At 38.6% G+C, this 21,460-nt stretch overlaps 2 protein-coding genes and 1 long non-coding RNA gene across 5 annotated transcripts in view; 2 read left to right on the top strand and 1 right to left on the bottom strand.

Annotated features, from left to right (window-relative positions):
• PHTF1 (putative homeodomain transcription factor 1) overlaps positions 1-7,900 on the top strand; it is a 73,374-nt gene extending 65,474 nt beyond the window's left edge. The window contains exons 16-19 of one of the 2 annotated variants that reach the window (XM_010830782.1): positions 4,679-4,834; positions 5,887-5,982; positions 6,688-6,813; positions 7,368-7,900. In XM_010830782.1, the coding sequence (XP_010829084.1) occupies positions 4,679-4,834; positions 5,887-5,982; positions 6,688-6,813; positions 7,368-7,388 (399 nt within the window). In that variant the 3' untranslated portion in view covers positions 7,389-7,900. Of the gene's footprint in view, positions 1-4,184; positions 4,835-5,886; positions 5,983-6,687; positions 6,814-7,367 lie in introns of those variants that run through there. The other variant, XM_010830783.1, reaches the window with a different exon arrangement.
• Positions 7,901-12,233: 4,333 nt separating this feature from the next.
• Positions 12,234-18,871, top strand: LOC104981603. The gene is made up of 5 exons (XR_824385.1): positions 12,234-13,396; positions 16,272-16,382; positions 17,002-17,105; positions 17,193-17,300; positions 18,042-18,871. It is a non-coding gene; the product is annotated as an uncharacterized LOC104981603 (long non-coding RNA).
• The window catches only part of MAGI3 (membrane associated guanylate kinase, WW and PDZ domain containing 3), a 262,085-nt gene continuing 255,073 nt past the window's right edge, over positions 14,449-21,460 (bottom strand). For both annotated transcript variants that reach the window (XM_010830786.1, XM_010830785.1), the window contains exons 20-21: positions 18,882-19,020; positions 14,449-17,369 (exon numbers count right to left, since the gene is read on the bottom strand). In XM_010830786.1, the coding sequence (XP_010829088.1) occupies positions 16,273-17,369; positions 18,882-19,020 (1,236 nt within the window). In that variant the 3' untranslated portion in view covers positions 14,449-16,272. The remainder of the gene's footprint in view (positions 17,370-18,881; positions 19,021-21,460) is intronic.

Below are 21,460 nucleotides of genomic sequence, written 5' to 3' on the forward strand. Positions count from 1 at the left end.
ACACCACAGTTCAAAAGCATCAATTCTTCAATGCTCAGCTTTCTTTATAGTCCAACTCTCACATCCATACATGACTACTGGAAAAACCATAGCTTTGACTAGATGGACCTTTGTTGGCAAAATAATGTCTCTGCTTTTTACTATGCTGTCTAGGTTGGTCATAGCTTTTCTGCCAAGGAGCAAGCGTCTTTTAATTTCATGGCTGCAGTCACCATCTGCAGTGATTCTGGAGCCCAGAAAAATTCAATCAGCTACTATTTCCACTGTTTCCCCATCTATTTGCTATGAAGTGATGGGACCGGATGCTGTGATCTTAGTTTTCTGGATGTTTAGTTTTAAGCCAACTTTTTCACTCTCCTTTTTCACTTTCATCAAGAGGCTCTTTAATTCTTTGCTTTCTGCCATAAGGGTGGTGTCATCTGTGTATCTGAGGTTATTGATATTTCTCCTGGCAGTCTTTGCATGATGTACTCTGCATATAAGTCAAATGAGCAGGGTGGCAATATACAGCCTTGACATACTCCTTTCCCGATTTGGAACCAGTCTGTTGTTCCATGTCCAGTTCTAAATGTTGCTCCTTGACCTGCATACAGATTTCTTAGGAGGCAGGTAAGGTAGTCTGGTATTCCCATCTCTTTAAGAATTTTCCACAATTTGTTGTAATCTACACAGTTAAAGACTTTGGTGTAGTCCATAAAGCAGAAGTAGATGTTTTTCTGGAACTCTCTTGCTTTATTGATGATTCAACAGATGTTGGCAATTTGATCTCTGGTTTCTCTGCCTTTTCTAAATCCAGCTTGAACATCTGGAAGTTCTTGGTTCAAACATACTGTTGAAGCCTGGCTTGGAGAATTTTGAGCATTACTTTGCTAGCCTGTGAGATGAGTGCAATTGTGCAGTAGTTTGAACATTCTTTAGCATTGCCCTTCTTTGGGATTGGAATGAAAACTGACCTTTTCCATGACTTGCATGGATTACCTTTTTCCATCCTCTCACTTTCAGTCTGAATATGTTTCTAGATGTGAAGTGGGTCTCTTGAAGACAGCATGTATATTGGTCTTATTTTTGTATCCATTCAGCCAGTCTTTTTTAATTGGTACATTTAATCTGTTTACATTTAATTATCACTATCTATGTTCTTATTGCCATTTTTAAGTTGTTTTGAATGTGTTTTTGGAGATATTTTTTTTCCTCCTCTCCTCTTGTTCTCTTGTGATTTGTTAACTATCTTTAGTGTTGTCTTTGAATTCCTTTTTCTTTTTTGTGTGTACATCTATTTAGGATTTTTGGTTTGTGGTTACCATGAGGTTTTGGTATAGCAGCCTATATATATACAACATTGTTTTAAGTTGTTGATCTCTTAATTTCAAATGCATTTTAAATAGCCTGCATTTGTACTCTCCTCCCCACACAATTTCTGGCTTTAATGTTATATTTGTGTGTGGATGGTTTTGTGCCTTTACTGATGAGCTTTTCATTTCATAATTTTTTGTTCTAATTGTGGCCTTTTTTGTTCAGAGAAATTGCTTTAGCATTTGTTTTAAAGCTGGTTTGGTGGTGCTGAATTCTTTTAGCTTTTGCTTGTCTGTAAAGGTTTTGATTTTTCCATCAAACACAATATAGAGCCTTGCTTGGTAGTCTTGGTTGTAGGCTTTTCCCTTTTATCACTTTAAATATATCATTTATATTTGTATTATAAGGCCACTCCCTTCTGGCCTACAGAGTTTCTCCTGAAAAATCCGCTTATAATCTTATGGACATTCCCTTGTATGTTATTTGTTGTTTTTCCCTTGTTGATTTTCATATTTTCTCTGTCTTTAATTTTTCTAAGTTTGATGACTGTATGTTTCAGCATGTTAATCCTATATGGGATTGTCTATGCTTCCTGGACTTGGGTGACTGTTTCCTTTCCCATGATAGGAAAGTGTTCAAATATTTTCTCAGGGCTTTCTCTCCCTCATCTCCTTCTGGGACCCCTGTGATGCGAATGTTGGTGCATTTGCCATTGTCCCAGAGGTTTCTTAAACTGTCTGATTTCTTTTCATTCTTTTGTCTTTATTCTGTTCTATATCCGTGATTTCTACCATTCTATCTTCCAGCTCATTGATTCATTCTTCTGCCTCATTTATTCTTCTATTGATTCCTTCTAATGTATTTTGCATTTCAGTTATCGTATTCTTCAATTCTGTTTGGTTGTTCTTTATATTTTCTGGCTCTTTGCTAAAAACTTACTGCTCTTTGATCCATTCTTTTTGAGTTCTTAGATCATCTTTACGATCTTTACTTTGAGCTCTTTATCAGGTAGATTGGCTGTCTCCAGTTCACTTAGTCGTTCCTCTGGAGTTTTACCTTGTGCCTTCATCTGGAACATATTCCTTTGCCGTGTCATTTTGTTTAAATTTTTATTTTTGTTTGTTTAGTTTTAAACGACAATTTGCTGTTTATTTTTTTATTTTAGAAACTTTAAATTTTGGGCTGTGCTGTGTCCTCATGGCTGCTCGTGGGCTTTCCCTAATTGCAGGGAGTGGGAGGTACTCTTTAGTCGTGGTGTGTGGGTTTCTCATTGTGGTGGCTTTTCTCGCGGAGCACAGGCTCTCAGCACGTGGGCCCTAGCACTTGCAACACGTGGTTCAGTGGTTGAGGCTCATGGGCTCTAGAGCATACAAGCTTCAGTAGTGGTGGTGCACGAACCTAGTTGTTCTGAGCATGTGGACTCTTTGCAGACGAGGGATCGAACCTACGTCCCCTGTATTGGCAGGTGGATTCTCAACCACTGGACCATCAGGGAAGTCATTGTTTTTTTTAATGTATGTAGTAGATTAGTTACATTTCTTGACCTTGGCAAAGAGACCCTCTGTGGAGGATGTCCTGTGTGTCCCAACAGTCCTCTCCCACTTATCTTGTTACCTACCCAAGGGCCAGGGACCAGCCGCTGTCAGGGTGGTTTCTGACCTATGCTTGCAGAGTTAGTTCCAGAGGCTGTGGGATTGTGGTTTCTTGCTTCTGCTATCCCCCTGGTTGTTGAGACTGGTCTCCAGGCTTGTGCAGGCTTCCTGTGGGAGGAACCAGTGCCTGCCCACTGGTGGGTAGAATGGTTGCTGGCCCTCTGGTGGGTCAGGCTGTGTCACGGGGCGTGTCTCAAGGTGGTTATGGGCTCAGGAAGTGGTTAGGCAGCCTATTTTTGATGAGTGGGACTGTTCCACCCTCTTGGTTGTTTGCCCTGAGATGTCTCAACACTGGAGCTTATAGGCTGTTGGGTGGGGCCAGGTGTTGGTGCCAAGATCCCAAGCAAGATGTTTACCGCCAGTCAGAGTTCACATCTCTGTGAATACTCCCTGATGTGTCAGCTGCCAGCTTTTATGACCCCAGGGAGAGCCACACTACTCCCTGCTTCCCCAGGAGACCCTCCAGCGGCAGCTGGGAGGTCTGGCCCACACTCCTACAAAGTCACTCCTTTTGCCCTCAGTCCCCTTGTGTGCCCCCTCCATGGCTGGAGTTTCTGTTTCCCGCAGTCCTGAGGAGCTCCTGCAGTCAAGCCCCACTGGCCTTCAAAGCCAAATGTTCTGCGGATTCCTCCTTGCAATGCCAGACGCCTAGGCTGGGGAGCCTGGGGTGGGCTCAGAGCTCTCACTCTTTTGGGAGAACTTCTGTGATATAATTATTCTCCAGTTTGTGGGTCACTCACCCAAGGGAGGAGAAGGCAAAGGCACCCCACTCCAGTACTCTTGCCTGGAAAATCCCATGGACGGAGGAGCCTGGTGGGCTGCAGTCCATGGGGTCGCTAAGAGTCAGACACGACTGAGCGACTTCACTTTCACTTTCATGCATTGGAGAAGGAAATGGCAACCCACTCCAGTGTTCTTGCCTGGAGAATCCCAGGGATGGGGGAGCCCGGTGGGCTGCCGTCTCTGGGGTCGCACAGAGTTGGACACCACTGAAGCGACTTAGCAGCAGCAGCAGCAGCAGCACCCAAGGGATATGGAATTTGATTATAATTATGATCGTGAGCGTGCCCCTTCTATCATCTTACTGTGGTTTCTTCTTTATGTCTTTGAATGTAGAATATCTATTTTGATAGGTTCCAGTCTTTTTACTGATGGTTGTTCAGCAGTTAGTTGTGATTTTGGTGTGCTTGTGAGAGGAGATGAACTCAAGTTTCTTTTACTCTATCACGTTATCTCCAGTCCTCCTTGTTTTGAAGAAAAAAAAAAAAACGTTTACCTGAAAACTTGACACATAATGGGCATACTGGTGGCTGCTGCTGTTATTCAGATCCTAAAGTGGGGTGAAGAACTGATCCTCAGGATTTCCTGGTCATGTAAGTGGAGTGGGCAGCAGGTTTTAGGGCCTCTGCTAGTCAAATGCAAATTTAATACTTTGAAAAATGACCACCATATAATTGTGAGTGGGCACACTTGTGGTTAAAGAGCTTGGAAATGCATTTGTCTTATTTCACTTATGTTTTCTTCCTTTGTTATTTCCAGATGCTTGCTGTCCCTTATGCAAAGAAGAAAATGTAGGGAAGCTTAGAGAAATATATAATACTTTATGAGTATTAAAACTTCTGCTCTGAGTATTAAAATGGTGGTATTTTGTAAATGTTTTTAAATCGGCAAAGGAGTAATTACAGTAATTAATACAAGTGCAAAACTTAACTTTTTTCTGGTCCTTTTCATAGGTACTCCGTGGACATAAAACTTTCCTAAATGATGCTTATAATTGGGAGTTTTTGATCTGGGAATCAGCTTTACTACTTTTCTTACTGCGCTTAGCCTCATTGGGGTCTGAAACCAATAAGAAATACAGCAATGTCTCAATATTACTTACTGAACAGGTATTGACTGGTCCTGGATAGTTTGATTCAGTGGTTAGAAATGGTGTAATAAGATTTATGCAGAAGATTCAGGGTTGAGCCTAGATTCTGTCACTTTCTAGCTGTGTAACCTTATCCCTTACAAGTCACTCTGCAACCATATAGTTGTTTTGTATATAAAGTGAGGATAATATCTTCCCCACCTGCTCCCAGGATAACTCAATTGTGTCTGACTCTACGACTCCATGGACTGTAGCCTGCCAGGCTCTTCTGTCCATGGGGATTCTCCATGCTACTTCCTAGTATAAAGATTATTTTTGGTGGTGGTAATGGAGCATGCTTTTAATCTCATGTTCTGTGTCAAGTATTAGCTCTTTGGCGTACCCGTCATTTAAGTATGTTTAGTAAGCTTCTTCACTTTCTTTTCTGTCAGTCATAGAATACATTCAGTGTTTGAAAAATACTTGCTCTTTAGTATGTGAGTAGATACGACAATTGAGAAATGTTTCTTATGAATATAAAGTAGTATAGAGTTGGTTTTTTGTTTTTAATTTCATGTTTATCCATAAGTTTTAAAATATCTGATATCATTAGTTTTTTTTTTGGGGGGGGGTGGTTGGGTGGAACTTAGAATTATAGTGAAAAATTCTTACTGTAAGGGAAGAAACAAGGAATTAGTAAGTTAAAAGTCTTCTTCCATTCCCTGAATGATAAGGATGTTAGATTTTTGGGGGGATACCAAGATGAATAAGATATAGTTCTTGAACTCAAGGAGTTTACATCTTGTTAAAATTAATATAAAATTTTCATTGTTTCGATAAATTACTTCATCATTATTTTTTCTTCACTAAATAGCCTTTTTTTTCCCCCACATGTGACTGATTAGGGATGGGGGTTGGATATGTGACATATGCGCTCTGTAAAAATAGCTACTAGAATTTCAAATTTTATTTTAGTTGAAAATATTGCCTTCCAAATCTGCCATATTGAATGCAATATATATGTATATATACACACATACATATACATATCTTTTACATGACATTTGCCCTAATCTCTATTCCTTCCCTTAGATTAATTTATATCTTAAAATGGAAAAAAAGCCGAATAAGAAAGAACAGCTTACCCTAGTAAACAATGTGTTAAAGCTCTCCACCAAGTTGTTAAAAGTAAGTAATGCCCTGTGATGCATTTTTATTACCATTTAATTAAATCAATGCTGCACTTCTTAGAGAGGAACTTCGTAACAGATAAATGCTGTGTAGATTCAAAATACAGACTTGATAGTTGGGGTTAATGACTCTATGAGAAAAGTTTCCCAGCTTATTACCCAAGTTCTAATCATTGCTGTTGTCTGTCACATTTGAAAATTACATTAAAAAATCACAAATTGCATCTTGCTTGAATCCACCTTTAAAAACATAGCTAGTGGAACACTAGGTGAGAGCCCATTCCAGGCGTTTATTTATTTACATTATTATTTTTAAATTTTTAAATTATTATTTTAAATTGATGTATAGCTGATTTATAGTGTTTCACATGTACAGCAAAGTGATTCAGTTATATACACACATATGTTCTTTTTCTGATTCTTCTCTGTTATAGGTTATTGCAAGATATTGAATATAGTTCCCAGTGCTATACAGCAGGTCCTTATTGTTTATCCATTTTATATGCAGTCCTCTGTGTCTGTTGATTCCAAATTTATCCTCCCCCTCCTCCCCCTCATTACAGGTTTTTTGAAGGTAGTTATTGAACATCAGGAAAGAGGTCTTAAGCAGTCATCCTCACCCAAGACTCAAAAACCAGTCTGATAATCACTGATAGCTATTGTGAAACCATGTATTTCATCTCAGTTCTTTCGTGTTTTTTAGGAGCTGGACACACCATTTAGACTCTATGGACTGACGATGAACCCCTTAATCTACAATATCACACGAGTTGTTATCCTTTCTGCAGTCTCGGGTGTTATAAGTGATCTTCTAGGATTTAATATAAGAGTAAGTGAGATTACCACTCTGTAGCATCTGCCTTATTAGTCTTAAAACTTGCTAGTATGTATAATAATCTTTAACCTTCCCAGTGTGCATGTGCATGAGAGAGAGAAAGGGAGAGCTAGTGGGGGAAGGTGGGATGGAGGGAGAGAGTGGCTGGCATGGAAATGATTCTTCAGGTAGAGAAATGAGCATTTGAAATAGACATTCAGCTTAGAGTTTCTCATTTTATACAAGCACAATAGACTGTGCTCTTGAATGGAACAAAAAGTCAAGTTTGAATCTCATGTCAGTCTAATAGCATGGGCTGGGGTGGCCTCTGAGCTAGGGAAATGTACAGAGGCAGAATGAAGGAAAATCAGAAACCCCCATGAGCTGCAGTGTATCAGTTTTGATCCTGGAAATTTTTAATGTTTTTTTCTCTACGATGTTCTATGGTTGCTATTGCCAGAGTTGATACTTTTTTATTATGTAAATGGTTCTTGGTTTACATGTAAGTGTACTTATCAACCCCACCTATCAACCCCAACTAACTGATTTTGGTGATTTTCTTTTCTTAGCTGTGGAAAATTAAGTCATAAGCTGAGTCATGTGCCTGGACTCTCTCCCCTTGCTGGCATCAGTGCTTACCCCATTAAGGAAAGAGATGACTGCAAAACCATGAGACACGCACCTGCTTGTTCATACTCAGAGGTGCCCTCAGCTCTCCTAATCTAATGAATCGTGTTTTCAGAGGAACAGAGCCTTTTCCAACTGGGCGTGCATGCCAAAAACCTGTATTTTCATGGTTTTCAAATAGTATGAATAGTCAGGAGACTGAAGACTGTTGTGTTATAGTAACTTAAGGACAACTTTTTAAGTTAGGAAATTTATTCTGGGCATTTCAATGCTGTGACACTTATATTTACTGGAAATACTCTTTTGGGTAGATGCCCAAAGCATGAAGCAAAATCCTATATTGGAAATACACAAATTCAGTACTTTTCTATTACAGTCTATAGAATTGGATATTTCATTTCTCTAGCAAAGAGAGATCAAGTTTAAATTTTAACTATTTTAGGTTGAACCTGAATAAAAGAACTTTATTGGAGAATTTCAGTTTCTAGGCTTTTTTGTTGTTGAAAGAAAAAATAACCTTTAAACTGTGATTTTTCTGTGAAACTATGGAGAAATTTTCAATTGGTTTATAATTTTGAAGTTAACCCTAATAACTGTATAGTTGTTGGTGAAACAGTCATGCGTATAATATAGCATGTAATTCAGCATAAGACATTTTTCTGTGCACACGTGTCCGTGTTCACCAGACAGTATGTCTTCCATTTGGAATCATCTGAGCTATGTTTCCCATCACAGTACTAAGTGAAGTGTTCGGTTTGTTGTCCAACTCAATGAATGTATTTAATTCATTACATTACTGTACCCTCAGTACAGTCTCTGGTCTTCAGTGTCTATACTGAGCCAAGCTGTGCCATCGATGATTTGGGTTCTCTTATCCGCATCCCCTGTCACACTTACATACACATACATATGTTAATGAAAACGAATAATCTCCATGTAATTCCTGCTCATTAAGTTACCCACTTTGAAGAATCTCTTGAGGCAAATAGAAAGCACACAGATCTTAATGATAAGATTTTGTGAATGTTTGAATGGGAATAATTAAGAAACTTTATTATTACATGTGAAGTATGTACATGCAAAATCAGTGTATCATTTATACATACCCTTTTATGGCAGGAAGATTTTTGAGGTTTAAAGATGAATTTCTCGAGTCCAGGGATTGAGTTCAGACCTTTCTGGATTTATATCCTTGGCTCTGCTACATATTAGCTTCATAGTCCAAGGCAAGTTACTTAACATTTTTGCACCTCAATTTCCTCACCTGTGTAATGGGGATAATAGCTACCTAATAGGGTTGTTAAGGTCAAACGAGGTTATCATGTAAGGTACTTAGCATAAAGTACTTAACCCTTGGTAAATCCACAATAAACATTTGTAATTACTATTTAAAACCCTTTAAAAATCTTTTGCTGACAGATTTCCTAACTGTGAAGATAGAAACATAGAGGGCAAGATAACTGAACTAGAAGTGATTGCCAAAATTTTGCAGCCATTCTAAATACTGCGTGAGAGTTACAAATTTTTTTTTTTTTTAATAAGTAAAACCCCTTTATAGTGATTTACCTTTGGAAGGAACTGATCTGTAAAGGCACTTCAGTGTTTTGACAGGTGACTCATAGAAATCATGAGTAAGAACAATTATCTCGAAGCCAGGATTGAGCAGCTCCATGCAGATTTCAGGTGAAGAAAGTAGATGCCTTTTTTCTCCTACAAAAACACTGTTCTATTTTTATTTGAATTTTTTACACATTGAATTCTTTAGCTTAAATGCAGTATTTAAAATTGTTTACTCCAATGAGTTGTTTCATTTATGGTTTTGATGGTTTATAATTGGTTTAAGTGATTTTTCAGGTGGGTAATTTTTTCTGTATGTGTACTTGCTCATGTCAGAACCTTGAAAATCACTTTTTTATCTGCACTGGGCCCTCATGGTGGCACGCAGACTCTTCACTGCAGTGCTCCGGCTTCCTCTGGTTGCGGTGTGTGGTTTTCCCCAGTTGCCGCTTGCAGGCTGTCTCGCTGTGGCACGTGGTCTCTAGAGCACGTGGGTTCAGTAGTTTCAGTGCGAGGGCTTAGTTGCCCCATGGCGGTTGGGATCTTAGTTCCCTGACCAGGGATCAAAACCACATCCCGTACATTGGAAGGTGGATTCTCAACCACTGGACCACCAGGGAAGTCCTGGGAATCATTTTTGATTCTCGCCTTTCTCATACCTCACATCCAGTCACCAAGTCTTTGAATAATTATCTTTTAGATGTTTTTCTAATCAGTCCATTCTTTTCCATCCCCATTTTTACCACCCCCATCTAAGTTAATATCTTCTGTTTTTGAACAGGATTCTGCTTTTCTGCTCTTAAATATACATGGCATCCCTCTTTCCCATACCCACCTATTCATCTCAAAAACTCATGTGTATTCTTTGAAACGCTAGTCTCATCATTTAGAATCTACCAATGGTTTAGTATTTCTTTGAAGGTAAAAATCTGAAATCTTTTTAGCAAGGTATATAGGCCTTCCTTGTTGAGAAATATTTTTGAATCTTTATGTTTGAAAGCTTTTGCTGGGCATAAAATTCCAGTTTTAGGACTGTTGTTACTCTGCTGCCTCCTGAGTTGCATTGCTTCTGACAAGAAGTCTGTTGTCATTCTCATCTTTGTTCCTGTGTGTATAATGTCTCTTTTTTATAAACTCTGGCTACTTTTAAGGTTTTTATCTTTTTCATTGAATTTGTGCTGTTATAATGTGTATTGCTGTAGTTTGGGTGTGTGCGTGTGCTTGGGATTTGTTGCACTTACTGGGCCTCTTGATTTATAGTTATCATAAAATTTGGGAAATGTTTAGCTGTTGTTCTAGAAAAATTTATTTTTTAATTGGTGGAAAATTGCTTTACAATTTTATGTTGGTTTCTGCTATATAACAGTGTGAATCAGTCATATATGTATATCCCTTCCCTCCTGAGCCTCCCTTCCCTCCCCCTACCCCTCCAGGTCATCACAGAACACCAGGCTGGGTTGCTGTGTTATTAAAATGTTTCTGCACCCCATTCTCCCACCCGCTTCTGAGATTCCACCTCACAGATGTGTCAGGCTGCTTGAGGTTGTCCTGCAGCTTACCGATGCTCTATACAATGTCCCAGTTTCCTGTCTTCAATTTTGGGTAGTTTCTGTTGCTGTGCCTTCAATAATCTCATTTTGCTGTTAATCCTACATGGTGTATTTTGTCTGCAGAAGTCTGATACTGCTTTTGTTTTTATATCTTTTATGTCTGTCTTTAACATGCTCTTTCTTTTCTCTACATTGCTTTCATAACATTTATAATAGAAATAGTAAATAAGAACATTAAAACAGCTATCATCTATGTCATTCTGTGGTTTTTTAAAATTGATTTATTTTTCTTCTCATTTTGGGTCATTTTCCTGCTTCTTTACATGCCTTAGTAATTTCTTATTGGATGTGAATTTTACATTGTTGGGTGTTGGGGTTTTGTGTGTGTGCCTCCTTTATTCTTGAGCTTTGTTTTAGAATATAGTTAAATTATTCAAATAGTTTGATCATTTTAAGGCTTGCTTTTAAGCTTTTGTTAGGAAGGCCAGAGCAGCCTTAAACCTGGTGCTACTTTTTTCCACAACTGATGCAATATTTTTCTGAGCACTCTACATGATGCCCTCTTCATGATGGGGTTTTCTCAGTTTGACTGTAGGAACATGAACTATTCCCAGCTCAAGAATTTTTGGCCTGATTCTTTTTGGTGGTCCTTCCCTGTTGAGTATGTCCTTGTGCTGATGCATACTCACCTGAACACTTGAACTCGCAGCACATTTTTTTGAGCTCTCTCCTCTCTATGCAGCTGTCTTTTCTCTGGTACTCTGCCTGCTAATTCTAGCTGTTCTGCTGCTGCTAAGTCGCTTCAGTCGTGTCCAACTCTGTGTGACCCCATACACGGAAGCCCACCAGGCTCCCCTGTCCCTGGGGTTCTCCAGGCAAGAACACTGGAGTGGGTTGCCATTTCCTTCTCCAATGCATGAAAGTGAAAAGCGAAAGTGAAGTCGCTCAGTCGTGTCTGACCCTCAGCAACCCCATGGACTGCAGCCATCCCCAGAATGCAGGAGAGTACCTGATTCCATAATAGGTATATAATGTAAATGTGTAGAATGAATAGACTTCAAGTAATTTACCATTTATGCAGTTTTTGTTTTTTTTCTGTTAGGATGGAAGAGTTGTACTCTTTGTGCTTCATTTATTCCTGTATGGTAATTTCTAGAAACTTGGACTTTTGATCCACCAAAAGGAGTAATACTTTAGGATTTACCTGTTACTGAGAAATTAAGCCGAGATGTAAAAACAGAACTAGATTATGCCATTCATACATTTGATTGAAACAGTCATAACCATAGATGGATAAGAAAAATACCTGTTCACTTACTTTTATAATTTGTTGTTTTGGGAAAGAGTCTCTCTCTTAAAATTGCCATGGAGGTATAACTTCAAACTTCCTAAATATGTACATTATGCTTCATGTATAATAAAACCACTTTGAAAAGTTGAATAACCAACTACTTTCTTAATTGGGGTATGGTTTTCTTGATTTTCAGAGACAAGTAGAAAAATTCTAAATACCAGAATGTCCTACAAAGTAAAGGTTATGGGCAGGTCTGTTTTTGGTTCATTGTATCTATAGGTAGGGCGTACAGGTGGTGCTACTGGTAAAGAACCCACCTGCCAATGCAGGAGACATAAGAGATGTTGGTTTGATCCCTGGGTCAGGAAAATCCCCTGGAGGAGGGCATAGAAACCCACTCCAGTCTTCTTGTCTGGAAAATTCCATGGACAGAGGAGCTTGGTGGACTACAGTCTGTAGGGTCACAAAAGGTTGGTCACAACTAAAATGACTAAGCATGCGTCTAGAGGTCAGCGAACCTGTGCACTCTACAAACAACTCTCTTTCAAATTAATAAAATTCATTTTAGAAATGTTTTAGATGTACACACTCTATAATGGGGCAAATGGGTCTAACTCTCTAAATACAGTGTATGACTTGGGATTATCAGGAAGTAAATTCATTATTAAGAAGTAAACTCCAGGAGATGGTGAGGGGCAGGGAGGCTTGGCGTGCTGCAGTCCACAGGGTCAGAGTCAGACACGACTGAACAACAGAATTCGTTAAACCTTATCTCGTCTATACAGGTATTGACTAGTTTGGTCATTTAAAGTAATCCTTTGCTTCTTGCAGTTATTGGTGTGCATCTTGAATAATGAAGTTTGAATTTCACAAATGTGCAATAATTCCATACCTTTCCTGCAGTACATCCTGAGCCTATAAGCTGTAATAAGGTATTACTCAAGGTAACAATTACTGTTTTATATTAAGGACAAAATAAGCCTCGACTTGTGTTTTCACTAATAGTTCGCTTGGCTTTAATACAAACATTGTATAATAGACAAATATCCACAAGATTCTTTGGAAAAATATAGGTTCAGGCTAAATTAAAGCACTTGGCTATGTTTTTGTGTTTTAATGTATATATGAGAAAGGTTGAGTTCTTTAGCAAATAAATTCTACTCTTCATAAGCCTTCATACTCCTCTCTTACACTTAAGGTTCTGCTTGCACAGAAACATTGAAAACATATCCAAGTTAGTGAATATCTTAAAACTAATTCAATTAACTGAAGCAAAGATTATAGAGTTGATGTCATAATTATGCTGTGCTTTAAACCAGTCATTGTATTGCTGATAAACCTTAATAGCATGAAAAATAAAGAGCTGCCTAAATAAGTAAATCTGTTATTGTTTAAAAGTACAAGCAGTTCTCAGCATTGGAGCATGCCAGGATGTGAGAAGTTGCTCTGATGAATCCTTCATGCCAGACTGAATCGTCACGTTTTGTGACTGAAGTCTGTTCACACCAGCGTTCCTAGTTCTTGGCGCTCACTCTGGACCAGACTTCAGCCTAAGCACATCTCTGTGGAGGTCAGTAGTTAAGACTGTCACACAGTTTAATTTGGGTATTCCTTGCTTTCTTAAAACCCCATTCTCTCTGAATGTTGGATGCAGTAATCATGAAACTCTTCATTAGTCCATGTTGAAAAGCATTTGACTTTTTCTACATGAAAACATCTGACTATTTAAAAAGGAAATGATCAAGATGTGCTCATGTAGAAATAAGAAAAATCACATGCTTTTCTATTTCAGAAGTCTTGGACACAGGAGTTGACTCTGTGCAGAGGCTACTTGGTCCCAAAAATTTGATGTGAGTTAGAAGACAACAATATTACAGGCTGTTACTGATTTCTCTAGGAAGACAATGTGATGCATCCCAGAACATTTTTGCTGTTGTGGTCAGTTCACTAAAACAACAGAATGATTTTGGTGCCACTCTGTGGGCTTCGCTAAGACACACATCTCCATGATGGAGCTTGGAAGCCAGAGGTTTAGGGTTTATTTTCAATATGAGTTGATGTAATGGTAGGTTCAGGAATTATTTTTCTCAAGAGTATTCAGTTAACCATGGTCTTAAACTAGGTTTCAGGCATTATTCATATCAAGAATTTCAGTGAAGTCAAGTCAAAACACTTCACTGTATAAGTAAGTACAACCTGTAGTAAACAAAATGATTTAAAAAATACTGTGAAATGCCACACAACCTGATGAAACAGCATTTGTGGGAACTGGACTTACATTGCTATATCCATTAGAAATGTCTAATAATTTCTAGTAACATAAGTACTTTTCTCTCCCTGACAGTGTAAGAAAGGATTGGGGGCAGGCTAACAAATTATTTACACAAAACTACAATGAAAGGTATGAAGGAGGTATAATGATATTCAAGTCAAACTAATTTTAAACTTTAAATGTATTTAGAGATAAAAGTATAACTATACAGGTAAAGTCATCACTGTAAGAGTCTGCCTGATTGTAGGACTTTGAATGTTTGTTACTCACAAGGATAAAAATCTGAGGACTCAGACCATGATGAGAATTAGCGCCACAAGCAGAAAAACAGTAAAAAGAAATGCAAGTCATGAACTGATTTTTGTTTTTTTAATATCTATATAAAAAATAACGAGCGATTTACAGATCTCTTTCTCTAATCAGAACCTCAAGTGTATATATAAAGGTACTGTACAATATATAAACATTTACAACCAGTACATCCATATTTTGCTTAGCATTCCAAGGCCACATTGCTAAGTCAGTACAGAATCAGTACAGTGACCGGTTACTTAGAGAGGAAAGAGCCACATCAGACTGACAACAGATGACGTCAAAGTTATGTCACAGTTAACAATAAAAATAGGATTTTTATCACTAATTGTGGACTATAGGGAAAATAAATCATTTCTGTGGTACTAAATTCTTAGCATTATCAAGCCTTCTAATTTGTCTCTATTCAAGTAATTACAATAGGTAGGTAAATATAGTTCTGGATGAAAAGGGGGTTTCAAAAAAATCTCACTCTGGGAAGAATGTCTTATCTACAGGGGCTTCGGTTGTTATATTAAAGAATTTCACAGTCAGATTCTGAGAGGGAAGGACCTGAACATGATGTGTTTCACAATAACAAGATGAACCGAGGGTGACAGAACAACAGCGTTCAAATACTCCAGAAAATGGTTTTATTCTGAGAATGTTCCTTTATTTATAGATGCTACCGAATGCTAGTTTTGGGGGCTGAAAAACCCGGATCTGTTTTATGGAGCTAAAAACTGTTAACCACCTTCCAGTAAGCATCTTTAGTTAGACCTTAAAAAAGAATTCTGAAAATTTGTACAAGCTAAGCAGATGTTTACTGTCCTGTTTTTAAATAAGTTAATATAGCTAGAAATTAAATAAGATCTCGTAATGTCTACCACCACGTCTGCCCTCCGTTGCTGAGCTAGTCTCGGGTAAGTTCTGCTTCTACACACCTGCTACCAGATGGTCCTTCATCTGCAACAGACTGTGAAACTGGCTTTGTGATTTAAGTCTCTCTTCAAATATATAGTATGTATTAATGACTAAATGACTTAGCATTAATAGTTCAATCAAAGTATCCAGAAACACAAATTTAGATTTCAGAAATTTCAAATAGCAATAAGTGATATTTCCACACGCCCCTTGGTGGTGTCATAATAAAGTAACAAATAGAAGGGTGAACTGAGATGGTTGATCAATTAGGGTTGGATGACACAGTTCATCTGTAACATCTTTAACAGTTATTTAAATGCCTTACCCAGCCGAATCACAATAAACAAAATCGTAAGAAAGTCAGTATTTGACTACATTTTTTTTTTCTTTCCAGTAGTGATATTTGGGAGTTTTATTTTTAAACGGGGACATCATCAGTAGCTGTTAGGAAAGGTAACTGCCATCTTTAATAATGAGTTAACAATCTCTTCTGCAAGGGCTCAAATATTTCTGTCTGTAAACATGCAACATGCTATTGAGAATATCAACTTCCGAGCCAAGCCTACTTTTTTCATTACTGTGGAAATAGCTGAGTGAGAAGGATAAAGTAGACATGATACAGTAGATAACTTGGCACAAATATAAAATGAGTTGTAACCACGTTATGAATGTCAACATGTCATTTGTTCAGACACTCATGAGGACGAGCTGGGTGTCCTGAGCAGGGCGTGTCCGATGAGCACTGGGATTCAGCTCCTCCTGAGCGCAAAGGGGGACAGTGGGCTCTTAGCAATCCTACACGCCCTTCATGCAGCCTAGGTAACCTGATGCTCAAATTAAAATGTCCTTATATGTGCTTCAGAATTTTCGGAAAAAAAGATTTTGGTGGGGGTGGGGGGAAATGCTGCTTTTTTCTAAGAAAAGATTGCAACTTGTTTTTCTTTGTTTTACACTAAAGGTCACAGCCGCTTCTCAGCCACCCCAGTGGCACCTGCGGCTCGGCTTGCACTTGGTACCTTCCAGGGCCCTGGAGTTATTGGTGTTTTCTTAGGAGGAGAACCACTTTCAGGTTTGAACCCTCCGCTCTCTTTGTTTTTGTCAGCCACCTCAAGTTCTTTTCTTTTGTGATCTTCCGTTTTGCTTAAAGCCATTCTTTCGTCAGGTTCCTGCTTTAGCTTCTTCTCTGATATTCTGACATTTTCTCCTGTTTTATCTTTACTAGAACTCATCTGTCCGGAGGTTGCTTTCTTGCCTTTTTCATTTTCTGGTATTGCCCTACTAGTAACGTTGTTAGTCTTTTTGGATGGAAGAGACCTTTCATCCACTCGCTTGCTTTTTTTCTCTGGAGACCTGGTTCTGTTTTTTCCAGGCTGACTCAGATTTGTGTCTCTCCCGAAAACATCCGATCTTTCTTTTGCGTCTGAGATCTGCTCAGCATTGTCGCTAGCATGGCCCCCTGCTCTTCGACTCGCATTTGACTGGTCTTTGCTGCCTTCGGTTTTTTGCTGCTTCTTTGGGCTTGAAGACCGTCCCCTGCTTTTTCCACAATGATCCTGTCCAGAAGCTGTCCCAACGCCGAGCTGACTGCTTTTATTCTCGCCTTTCCTGGGGCTGAGCGAGCGATCTCTGGGTCTTCTTTTGGGGTCATTTTTCAGAGGACTGGGAATCTTTCCTGCATGTTCTTCCAGATATTGACTGGCTGACTTCTTGGGACTAGCAGACCTGCCTCTTGGTGTGATCCCGTTTTCTGCTTTCAAGAGATTTTTCTTATCACCATGCCCATGACTGTTAGGTGGGTCCCTTTTATTCACATTTTTATGAAGAAGAGACTTATGTTTTATATCAGACTGATTTTCATTTAAAGTGCTTTTCTTTTCAGGCACAGTGTCCTTTAATTCTTCTGCCTTTTCACATATCTGAACTCTCATCAATGATTCTTCAGTTACTGGCACATGAGACTCTTCAAATATGGAAGCAGAGTGCGAAGGTGGGTGACATGGTGACTGCTCATCATAAATCACATTGGGAGATGGAGGGTTATTAGTGTCCCAGTCACCTAAAAAAGTGATTTTGAGAAGGACATTATTACATTTTAGAACTATAATAGGAACAATTAAGTTTTGAACTTTGATATCCACTTGAATTTTACTGACTGCTTAAACAGACTGAGTATTTTATAAAGTTCATGTATATCCCTCTATATAAATGGCAGATGTATACAGACAACTGTACTTGTACATGAAAGGTAGGCTGTTTCTTTTATATATATATATAAAGTAAGAGCATTCGTTTTTCTAATTACTTTTCATAAGTACAATAATATATGATGTGTAAATTCTTTATAAGTAGTAAAAGCCCAATAAAAAGCTTAAAAGAAATAACTAATAAAATTGGACCAAATTATCTGGTCCAAGCAGCTTACTAATTTAGCTATTATTGATGGATATAGCTTAAAGATTTGCCAAAATCCACTAATAAAGGAAACCAAACTATGGTAACCAGAATGGAGTTCATGGGCATTTGTAAATAATTCTCTTGCATTAAGCTGTTAAATTTAATGTCAAAAGGAAACTGAAAAGTGCAGAAGATAGAAGTAGATGTATTTAATAGCATCATTTTTAATTAAAAAAAAAAAAAAAAGAAGGAAGTGATTTACAAGACATGCAAATTTACCAAATCTTTTTAAGGAAAGACCAAGAAAAGCCCTGAAAGCCTTAATGTTGCTCAGGTTTCACGTAGGAGCACAGACCGGAAGGAGCCAAACCTGAAGAAGGAAGAGAAAAAGCCTAGGACTGTGTAAAAAAATACATCACAGCGCAGTTAGCAAAGATGTCACCGGGGACGTATGATTTACAAGCAGATGATGGAAGGTAATACAGTCAGAGAATTACAGCCTGGAAGGGGACTACAGGAGATGATGTCTGCACTTAACCCACAAGCTCTACGGGGAGGAAGGAAGCTGGAGGGGACGAGGACCAGTGGGGTGGTACTGTAAGCCAGTGCGCTCAGCTGGAAAAGGGTGGTTTCTAATACTGTGATACTTCAGAAACACACAGTGAACCCAGGGAAGTTTAATATCAGCACAGGACTACAGAAATGGTCCCAGGTCCAAATCTTTGTCTCCAGGTACCGCTATAGGTAACTTATTTTTGACAAATGACCAGAAAAGCCTAAGGTTCTTACTCTGTTCCTTAAGAAAGAAACTCATCTTACTATAAGGAAAAAAGTAACATTTGAAGAGATTTTAAATGTTTTTCATGACATTAAAATCCTTTGCCTCTCATTCTTATTTTCTCCAGGCACATTTCTCTGCAAAAGCAACTATATTTTCTGTTGAAAGCAGCTTAACATATATCCTGTTGTAATAAAAGTCCTGTATGAAGTCACTTATTTTGTAATATTATAATTTATAGTAACTATGCTATGTAACTAACTTTAGATGGTTCTTGTGGTTACCTCTGAATTAGCTATTAATAGTAAAATATCTGTCCCTTCCAAATAGTTTTTTTTTCCTTCTGCTGCCCCCTCCCTGACACCCTCTCATATACAGGCAAGCTACTTTACTTACCATGGTCAGGTATCAAGCCAGTTCCTGGCCTCAAGAGAAGAAGAACTTTATTTCCACCAGCCTGAATGAGCTCAATTGCTCTAGTATGCGTGATGCCTTGTGTGGGTTCCCCATTGATTTCAACAATCTGGTCACCAACCTAGGCAGGAAATATTCACAGAAACAACAAATGAAATGATACATCCTTCTTCACTCCTGTTCTGTCATCCCTGCTGCTGCTGCTAAGTCGCTTCAGTCGTGTCCGACCCCGTGCGACCCCATAGATGGCAGCCCACCAGGCTCCCCCGTCCCTGGGATTCTCCAGGCAAGAACACTGGAGTGGGTTGCCATTTCCTTCTCCAACGCATGAAAGTGAAAAGTGAAAGTCAAGTCGCTCAGTCATCTCCAACTCTTAGCGACCCCATGGACTGCAGCCCACCAGGCTCCTCCGTCCATGGGATTTTCCAGGCAAGAGTACTGGAGTGGGGTGCCATCGCCTTCTCCGTCTGTCATCCCTAGAGCCACCCAACTCTGCTGAAGAGCTCTCATTTGTGAAATATTTAACTTGTGCACGGTGCTGTAATGCTAGAGTTGAGGAGTTGGACAGGTGGTAGCAACAGGAAGAGACAGTGTCTGGTTTTATTTACAAAATGAAAGTTTATATGCCTAGTAAGCAGGATCTGGGCATCTTGAAACCAAGAATCAAATTCCAAGTTTTCAACCAAAGCTTAAGGGGTGGGAGAGGTGAAGATCTGACCCACATGGTCCCACAGAGCTACCTCTGATTAATCTGCCTGTGAAGGTCCAACTTTAGCTGAAGATCCTAAAACCTAGGAAGGTGGCTTCTCATCTTGGAAGCCTCTCCCGGCCTCCAGGGAGAACTGCCCACTCCTTCCTTTGTGTTGCCACTACACTCTGTACACATATGAGGCATTACATAAATGACACGTTTCTAGATTAAAACTAAGAAAATTCAGCTTGGAGAAATTCATCCTACTATGAATACTTGTTTAAAACCAATTGCTGGCTTACACTAAATGCCTTCTGTGTACAATGATTTCCCTAGAAAACAAAAGCTCAGATCAACATAAAATGCCTCCAGTACCATTGCTATTTACTAGAAATGTCTGTAGTTATTTGAAAAGGAAAAGTACAAATGACTGAAGTCTAACTTTTTCAAAGGACCCGCTTAAAGACAATGATGGTAATGATTTTAAAATACAGTCGATTTTAAACTTATTTCAAGGTGACAAGCAACTGAAGGGTACTGGTCTCAAAACAGAAAATTTGAACAATGGACAATTACTGAAATTCCAAAAAGCAATTCAAATATTTGCAAGAGCTGACTAAAACAATGCAGCAATAACAGAAGAGGAGGCAGTGATTAAATAACAAAGGTGGGTAGGACAGCTCTGTATCCACAGCTGGGGCAGAGCACAGTGGCTTAGAAGCTGGGTTTTGGAGGCATTATAATGTCTGTGGTTCACTTCTGGCTCCACCTCGTCCTAGCAGAGTGGTCTCATGTTCCTGTTAGGTGGAGATAACATTTGTACCTCCCTCCCTCCTGGGGTTTTGGGGAGGATTTAATGAGATAAAAGCATGGTTATACAACAAGCACAAATGTTAATTTTCAAGTGATCTATTTTTTGGTTAAAAAAAAAAAAGATTTAAAGTGTATTAGGATGAGAAAGATTTAACTGTAGACTGCAGCCCATTCTATACAATGCAAAAAATTTTCAAATAAGACTATAGAATAGTTTTATTGCAATTTATAAAAAAAAAGCGATAAATGGAAGATCTCACAAGACAGATGGATTTAACATACAAAGTAGAAAAAAAATCCAAAAAAAAAAGCCAGCCAAAGAAAGATGGTAATAAGCATAATAGGATGAAGAAAAGTAATAAACATAATTCATAAAATTCTTATATCCAGAATAGGTATATAAGTGAAAAAGTCAGCGCCCAGATTTCCTTTAATAAGTGATTAGAGAAAAGTCATTTTCATGAGGAAACACAGATGATGAATTAGCACCAGATAATTAGGGAAATAATTCCTCTGATAATTAGGGAAATGAAAATTAAAAGTAGATACTATTTGGCGCATGCTTTGGGTACATCTTGTAAAAACATGATTGAGGTTATAATTAGTTTCAATTACATTCTTTGGGTTAAATTCTCTGTCCAAACCTGCATATTCCTTATTGTTTCAGCATAAGTAAACTGCTATAAAACTTGTAATTGAACAGCTTTGCCACCAGATGTCATCTGTGTTTAAATTAGGGTAACGGAGAGGAGGCCCTCACAAGGGGGAAAGTTCTAAACTGGACTATACAAAGCTAAGGATAGAAAAATCACATCTTTGGGAGGGAAATGTAACCATTCTTATAAGTTTGTTACTTAAGAGTGAAGTAAGCCAGAAGGAAAAACACCAATACAGTATACTAACACATATATATGGAATTTAGAAAGATGGTAACAATAACCCTGTGTACGAGACAGCAAAAGAGACACCGATGTATAGAACAGTCTTATGGACTCTGTGGGAGAGGGAGAGGGTGGGAAGATTTAGGAGAATGGCATTGAAACATGTAAAATATCAT

The sequence above is a fragment of the Bison bison genome, unplaced genomic scaffold (assembly GCF_000754665.1).
Source record: "Bison bison bison isolate TAMUID 2011002044 unplaced genomic scaffold, Bison_UMD1.0 scf7180017864519, whole genome shotgun sequence".
NCBI classification, from domain to species: domain Eukaryota; kingdom Metazoa; phylum Chordata; class Mammalia; order Artiodactyla; family Bovidae; genus Bison; species Bison bison.